The sequence below is a fragment of the Mizuhopecten yessoensis genome, unplaced genomic scaffold, assembly GCF_002113885.1.
Source record: "Mizuhopecten yessoensis strain PY_sf001 unplaced genomic scaffold, ASM211388v2 scaffold7065, whole genome shotgun sequence".
In the NCBI taxonomy this organism is placed as follows: domain Eukaryota; kingdom Metazoa; phylum Mollusca; class Bivalvia; order Pectinida; family Pectinidae; genus Mizuhopecten; species Mizuhopecten yessoensis.
In genome coordinates, this window is record NW_018406863.1 from 338,642 (window position 1) to 347,400 (window position 8,759).

Genomic DNA, 8,759 nt, shown 5'->3' on the forward strand with positions numbered 1-8,759 from the left:
CACAAGCACATTTACATTCAATAAATTACATATTTTTCTCTAGATTATGTTTCATGAAATATTTCTATAATTTCACCTGGAAATAGAAGACACCTCATCATGAATTTATTTGTTTTTCTCCAACTATAAGTATCATAGTTTGCCTCTGTCAAACCAAGCTAAATTATTTCAATTCTTTTGTTGTGACCATTGAAGAAATAATGTCTTGTAAATTTAAATAATGAAAATAAGATACCACATTCAATTCAAAACTTTACATGTGATCGATTTAATATTGGAAGATGTAAAAAATTTGATAAAACATGTTGAAATATTGAAGTGATTATCTTATCCAAATAATTGATCAAATCTAGATTAATAATATTCATTCAATTAATATCATATGACCATGGATATAATTATAGAGTTATAAATAATGAAATTAATCATGTCAAGCAACTTATTACTAACAGCTTTTAGGCATGACCTTGATAACCGATTACCAATTAATCTAAGGAGCCAGGCAATGTATTAATAATATAATGTTTACTTCATAGGGTCTTGTTGATATTGTTTAGAATATAAATTGAGATATACTGGTGGGTAGGAGAGGCCATTTTTTGCTATGTTTCATTAACAAAATCGGCCTATAAGCATATTTCAACTTAAACTCTGACCAATATAAAAGTGAAACCAGCATATCTTGACATATTATCATGAGTCGACTAACCGGCTATGCACCAAATATTGTATGGTTTCACATATCACCTATGTGAAATCACCGAATATGATGACAGAATAAAGATGTTGGATATAACATCAGAGCATTGCGACATAGCATTGAAAATAATAAGTACGATATCTTAAAACATGATGTAATTGAAGAGGTAATGGTGGTCAGGGAGAATCTTTTTCATGGATACTCACACAAACTTCTGATACACTGTAATGTGATAAACAGTATATTGAATTTGTTTCGTTTTGGTACAAGATTTATAAAACTCTTCAATTTAACCACAGAATGTATCTGGGAGTAGGTGAAAATAAATCATTCAGAAGTTTGGTATTTTTTTGTAATACAGACTTCTATACATCCTTTAATTAGCAAGTACTGTATAATATAAATGTTACAATTACATAACTGGAATGACATGATCACTGCAAACCCTAATTGTTTACCACAAATTAAATGAAAATATGTATACTGTAAATTTCTGGACATACCTATATAGCTTTAAGGGTACATTGAACTGTCATTTCCAAAGATCTGTGTAGTCCTAACCTTTCAGCTCTTGTTTGAAACCCTCAGCAATGAACTCTCAATATAAAGGCAGGGTCAACAACAACACTACACAAGAACACAACAGCAAATTCACAATTTGCAAGTTTGTATACAGTAAACATATGCCCATAATAGCTGATTTAGGTACATTTATTTAAAGTCTTTGTGGTGATTTATAAACAAGTCGACTTTTTTAAAATTTGTTTCTTTGAACTTCTACAAAGTCTTAAAGTATAAGTAATGTTCACCATATATCTAATCTTGTTAGCATTAGACTTCCAGTACAACACCATCTAGAGTTAAACTTCTAGAGTCATTTTTGGTTTTAATATTAGATTACATAACATCACTACTTCACTATCGATTTCACAAAATATTGCCCCACTGGTAAATGTGGAGTTATTTTAAGCAGCTAAGATAATTACTGAAAATAAACCCCATCTTGTTAGAGACAAATAAATCTACACAGACCAAATGTTTCTATAGACATTGTCAATAGGTTTAACACCTTCATGATCATGAAATGGAATAATTTAGCAACCAAAAGTTATAAATTAAAGCTGTCTCCTTTATTGCAGACAGCAGTAAATTTGAAATTGTTTACCATAAAATAAAATGGTGATCTGATCACTCAGATTAGAGTGAAATATCTCCTAAAACTACACAACAGCAATAAGTTTTCAGGGTTGGTTTTCCTGTAGTCCGAATTATTCTGACGTTTTATCGACTTTTTTCATATCGGTCTGTCGTCGGGTAATCGACGACAGACCATTATGAAAAAAGTCGATAAAACGTCAGAATAATTCGGAATAGTTTTCCTGATACACAAATGATAACAATGTTGAAATGTATGCTGATCCAAGTACATGCAATGTTGTAGCAATAACATGCCTCAAAGTAATAATATATATATATAGCACAAGTACATATAACAAAGGAAAGTTATACAATAAGCATCATATCACAAATTTTATTATTGTCTATCACATAACAATTCGACAACTACAATATTAATGTACCTGCAACATTTGTTTTCATGGATATAAATAGATAATTACCTGTGAAACATTACATGTTTCCATGGATTAACGGGTAACTACCATCAAACTTTGTATTTGTTTCATATATTTTCACCTTTTTAACTACATATTTATGAAGTGATTTGACGACATGTTTTCTATTCAAAAAATAATAAACCTTTCATCCCTATGCGCCTTTTGTAGACTGAACCATACATTGATCTTGATGATTCCATTATTGTCTACAGTGGTGTTTGGTAATCTTGTACAAGTGTCTAATATGTACAGCACAAGCAGTGTACAGTACTGTGAAGTAAACTGTACAATGAGCAGGGCTATAATATTCATATATGTACAAGCAGAGACCTGTAATACATCATTATATCCTTTTATAATTTTCTTTGTGTAAATAATGTATTATGGCACCAGTAGTCAGTGTCAACAGTGCCAAAATGTATTAGATTATAGAAATACATGTGCAACCATGTATGGCATGCAAAATACAATACATGCTTATAAATTTATTAAAAAGGTTTTTATGTTATTGAGATATTGTGTTTTATACATATACGATGTATTTCAACGTAACTGCTGAATAAAAATCTATCTACAAATAATGTACATCTCAGAAGTGTCTTGTACTAGAATCATTACGATATGGGAAAGAAAGACAGCTTCAAATGTTTTAATTATCAAATCCCGACTCTCTTGCAAATGTCAAGATATTTCAAGCTCTTTACAGCAAGAACGCATAGTGAAATTGGATACTGAAATGTAGGTTATTGTAGGGAATTATACAACCCTGATTCACAGATGTTTTATAGTACTAACCTAAGCTGATTATATCCAGAATTCTACAATGTACCGAGTAGTTAAAACAAAATAGTGATAAAAGAAACTACTTGACATAGACTTCAATCATTACTATCGCAGTGCTTTTTTATATGTCACAATTGTCCTTCCTCTCAATAACTTTAAATTTGCTGGTGAAACGAAATAAGTCTTCCCTTCATGATGCATCATCTTTGATTTTCATCCTCTTCCATTGCTTTCATTAAGTACACAAATTTCAAGCTGTTTGGCAGTTAAGGGAATGTAAACATATATTTATGACAAAGATAAGTCCAGAGGGGGAATGATTGATTCAGGTGCAAGTGGTAATAAAAACATGAATTTGAAGGATTTAAATATCTTATTTTTCCTGAATTATATTTTGCAAATGTGCATCAACTGTCCCAAAAAACAGAATGAAATGAAACAGATGAGAATGAAATTAACAACAGTCTCAAATTTTATCTGTGAAATAAATAATGTCTAATTAAAGTGTCATTGGCATTCATCACACAACATTAGACCCGATCCATTTGTTCTACAGTTATACCCAAATTGAAGTTAAAGGGAGATATATATATATATTAATTACTGACTAAAGGAAAAACATCTAAACCCACAGTGCGGTGGGACAGGGATCCTTATATTAGACTTCAGGGAAATTTGACTTTAAACATTATTGAGCAACTGAAATTTTGGGGGGATTCTCATATATAAAGGATACAACACGTAGCCCTCTTTCCACTGGGTCCACCAGTAACAATCCTCTTGATGAGTAAATAGTTTGGTTTTGTTCTTCTACAAATTTCTTTATTTTTTTCAACATCTGAATAAAGAAAAGACATATCACATTATTAAGTATACATAAACATCAGTTGTGTACAATCACTACTGAAGAGTAACACATTCAATTGATAAAGCTGAAAACTAACATTATTTTTATGTGAAAAAGGTTCTCTTTGAATTCCATTCTTTGTACTTGAGTCTCCTTATCATTGTTATATTTCATTTCAAAAATGATACATAGGGTCTTTAATTTCAAACTTTAAGAACTTTAAGTCTGCAGGCAGTTTGACATAACTCTAGCCTGACCTTTATATTAATAGTTAATTTTGGAGCCCTGACATAATATGTTCAAGTCCCAGGTGTCAGGCTAGTGGACTTGCATACCCTTGGAAATAACGACAGGGCAGCCCACTAGTCTGAGACGAGTGAAATCTCCAGCTGGACTAGTGGTTACCTACTACCCTGACTGACAAGTAAGAATTTGATTTTACTTATCATGTTGCCTAATATTTGGTTAGTGGAATTTGTATGAGACTAGGTAGTAAAATTGGTCACTACCAGGCTGTCAGACTGGCTAGTGTTTTATTCAATTCTGCCCCTGAACTAACATCACATGATACATAAAGAGCCTTATTTACCTTTTCATAATGTGTATCAAAGCAAATGTATGACATATATGCTGTTAAACAGGCCATGCAACTTTCACAGTAGTTTCTGCTTCCAAGGCTCTCAGCTTCATAAAACATGGAATTCAGTTGGGTCACAGTCCTCACAAACTGTTCTGATTCGATCTGATACAGAAAAGGAATCAAGTAAGGTATCAGAACATTCATTTAGCTATACATCAATTGATCAAAGATGTCAGATGATTTCTTAATGTCTAAATATTTTGCAATTTCATTTTGTAACAGTTAAACTGACAAATTAAAAGAAATATATTTCTCATATATAAAAGGAAGAAATCTTAATATTATTAACATATATTTTTACATATATTACACATGTTTTTGATACCTTGCCATCCAATTCAGGAGGAAACTTGGTGTGGAATTTAATGGAAGTGCCATCACTGAAATCCCTCTGGACAAAGACTTTGACACAGTTTGTTGTCCCTAACCTTGTCAGGTCATCCATCTTGTGATTCTGAAAATATATTCATGTATTTATAAATGTTGTGTTAAATTTTACTTTCATATATTGGAATATTGCTAGTAGAATTTTAAATGTTGGCCAGTTGAGTTTAAAATTTATACAATTAATTACACATGTACACTGTATATACTGTATATCTAGAGGTTCGCAGACTGTATAACTTTTCATATTTATCGATATCAAATTACATACAGCTATTGCAACAACAACAAAAAGATAATAAATTGCATTAATTTAATGCTATAAAAAAAAAGTCAAAAAAAGTTTTAAAAAAAAGGTTAACACATCATTTGAAAATCATAAAATGGATTAACTTATGTGATCAATTGTTAGTCATCCATGGCACCTCCTAGTCTCTACAAACTCTGGTATAGTAACAAAATTAAAATGAACATTACTCTTTTGTATACACGGCAGAAGACATAATTTTACAAGTAGGAAATTAAAAGAAATATTTTGCAGGTATATTACTGTTTTTAAATCAGTGAAATTTAAAGTATTAACACTGAATTATGATGTCACAAACCAAGTACATTGTACATACAGACATTAAGTGTGACATCACATTTCTTTTTGATTGAATCATAAAATTTATAATACATAAGGTAACAACATTTCATTGAAAAAAAAAAAAACTGTAATAATAACTATGGACAAGATAATATAAACACCCATAACTTTTAAACCTTATCATTTTGAAGCAAATCAAATAAAAAATGAATCAAAATTACATTTTTGCAAGGGTTAACGTTAGAGCACTAACAAAAAATCATCTATTTTAATTTAGACATGTTTGATAACACGTTATATACTTCAAAATTTACTTGTAAGTATTGAAACTTTGTAATTTGAATGTATTAACTGAACCATGTATAGTTTACAAAAAGAGTACAAAAACTTTTACTTCCTACACGTTAATTACACACAAACGTATAGTGACTTTTAATCTTAAGTTGATCATTCTTTTGAAGTCAAAGTGACCATAATTTCAATTTTTGTGCATTCTTCAATCAGATTTTTGTAGTGTTCGCACATGTCATAAGCCAGGGTACACAAACAATGTACATCTTACATATGCTTACAGATGCACACACACACAGAAACATTAACATCCTATCAAACACACAGAAACTTGTATATCTTACTTGTGTCATGATTATTCCCTTTCAAAACCTACTGAACTTCTGTCAGTGTGATTTCATCATCAGGCACATGTCATATCTGCATTAAAGGGGAAAAAACACACATTAAATATTTAATTATGAATTTCTGATCCAGCTTCAGTATGAGTGTTGGCATTTAGTGACAGATATAATATAAACATTTACAAAAATGTTCTTCGCACAATTAAGTACATTAGCATATTAAAGTTCTTCAAAAAGTACTGATGATACTCATTCTCATGTATATTATTGATTGATAATGCAAGTAGACAACCATATACTACACAGCTGGTAGAGGACTTTTTAATTTGTGACATATTTTCTTAATAAAATGTATACTGGACAGATTAGTGGAGCTCTACCAACCATAGACACTAGTCTTGTCTGTCAATACGATATTCTATTATGTTCTGGTTGTTTTGACAGACGCGGCTATAGTATCTGGTTCTGGTCAGTAGACAGTAATCAGCAGCGTCCTATTGTATATCACGCTGATTGCATCCGTGTACTAACCACAAATGTACGAAGGTGAATGCGTTTTCCGTTCTTTCTGGCTACGAATTTGCCTAAGTCCCTGTACATTACACGGATGACCCTAATGAGTGCACAGGGAAGGTAAAGATATCCTAGTGAGTGTCAAGTCAGTGAGAACACTCATTCTTTCCCTGGGCACTCATAAGGGTGACTGCAATACACAATACAATTGGAAGGATTTTTCGTTCACATTCTGATCACGCGAGCTTTGAGGGACAACAACGAGAGAATTATTACAAAAAAAAATTCAATGCCAAGCCTTGTTATAATCTAAAAGCAGTAGTAAACTTTCTGTTTTAAAAAGCACAGGAGTCTGACGTTTAATCAACATAAGTATAACAATCAGTATATAAAAGATAATACCCCGTATTCTATTTTTTATATACACAGAATGAGATTGTTATACTTATATTGATTAAACGTCAGACTCCTGTGGTTAAAATCAGCCAGTCATTCTTTATATGCCGCTGTGACTGTCTCTGTCGCTTCGTATACGTTCGGTATCATTCACATCATTTGTGACTTGAAATTAACCTGATTTCATTTGGGAATTAACTGAAATTAAATAAAATCAAGCAGCTGTCCAAATTCATATAAAGATAGCGATACAGTCGTTAAGCTTATCACCGAACAAACCTGTTGAGATGAACAGCCATTAATGTTGTAATGTACACATCCGGGCAATTTGCGTCTTATCTCATTGGCTGACATTATAATTTTTGAGGTTTAGTAAAATAAAGTCCAACTACGGATATGGTTTTATCCGGATCATCCATTCCAAAAAATATTGACACTGAAGAACCAAATTCAGTTGAATCAATAAACACATGTAAAGGTTCTGTATTCTTAATGTAAAATATTTTCTCGATTAATGAGATATTGAAAAAATAAGATAAAGAGTAAAAATGGCAATCGGTATTTGTCTTTACCTTTGACACAGACGTATCGTCTCTGCCTTTGATTTGTATACGCTTTTCTTTATCATTTTTATGTTATAATTAGTTTTCCAACTTAATTTTGCTTGTGGAAGGACCAGACTAGACTTTCGTTACGCCGAATTTCGTATTTTTCAGGAAGTTTTCAGTTAAGCGTTCATTAATGGCGGCACATTTCTAAAATGTTACGCCTGGAGAACGACGGCGGCGGTGTGAGTGTTAATTCCCAAATAAAAATATAGTATACAGTACACTGGCAGAGACATATAAAGCAACACATGCAAAGCGGATCCAGATTTTTTCCATGAAGGGTGTCACCATTCCAAACTACCCGGCAGTATATTTTGTGATGCAGGAGGTCTGAACCATGTCATGTTGCACAAAATTAATTGAAAAACCTTTCTTTGCCTTGTACTTTCCTTAATCCATTTTGCTTTTTTTTAATTCACGAGTGGGATTAATCAATAAATTGTTATGATTTGGGGGGTAATTCATTTATTTTAATTTTCTTAAAAAAAACTAGTTTGGGCACAAATTGAGGGAAAGTGGGATCACGGAATTTGAATCATTTAAAGTCCATGGCGGGAGAAACATGATCATCTTCCACTTTGACCCGAATTTTGACTTTAGGTTGATAAAATACTGGACAGAGAACTAAATTGTTGTCCTAATCCAACAGGCAAAAGACGGAGAAATATGGTTTTGGCAGTTTATGAGATATACCAAAATTAAATTAAAAGATGCAATGTGCCAAAATATATGATGGAAAAGGCCAGATATGACGCCACAAAAGTACCGTCCGTTATATTCTCACAATGTCCCCGAGTCATCTGGCCACTCTGATGTATGGAAAAAGGCATATTGCATCAAAAAAAAAATTGTTACAGTATAAAGGATATTCACTTTAATGTTGCAAGAAAAAATTAGCACCAAAATAAAGGATATTCACACCTGACCTTGTTAAACCAGGGAAACTACACATCCCTGGTTAAACTATGCAATATTGCTCACTTTTCAACCAAATATTGTATGTTTGTTTAATACTTTTTTATGATAAAATATACCCAACATCCCTATT

At 31.8% G+C, this 8,759-nt stretch overlaps 1 protein-coding gene across 1 annotated transcript; it reads right to left on the reverse strand.

The window, feature by feature from the left end:
- Positions 1-2,003: 2,003 nt before the first annotated feature.
- On the reverse strand, positions 2,004-7,462 carry LOC110453034 (golgin subfamily A member 7-like). The gene is made up of 6 exons (XM_021501853.1): positions 7,383-7,462; positions 6,195-6,270; positions 4,912-5,040; positions 4,536-4,688; positions 3,836-3,937; positions 2,004-3,354 (listed from the first exon to the last, which is right to left on the reverse strand). Exons 2-6 carry the CDS (start codon positions 6,201-6,203, stop codon positions 3,313-3,315), a joined length of 435 nt encoding a protein of 144 aa, XP_021357528.1. The 5' UTR covers positions 6,204-6,270; positions 7,383-7,462; the 3' UTR covers positions 2,004-3,312.
- Between the last annotated feature and the right edge of the window lie 1,297 nt (positions 7,463-8,759).

Coding starts and splice junctions, on each gene's coding strand:
- LOC110453034 (XM_021501853.1), bottom strand. Junction 4,689..4,911: donor CTCCTGAATTGGATGGCAAG/GTATCAAAAACA, acceptor TTTCTGTATCAG/ATCGAATCAGAACAGTTTGT. Junction 3,938..4,535: donor TTGATACACATTATGAAAAG/GTAAATAAGGCT, acceptor TTCTTTATTCAG/ATGTTGAAAAAAATAAAGAA.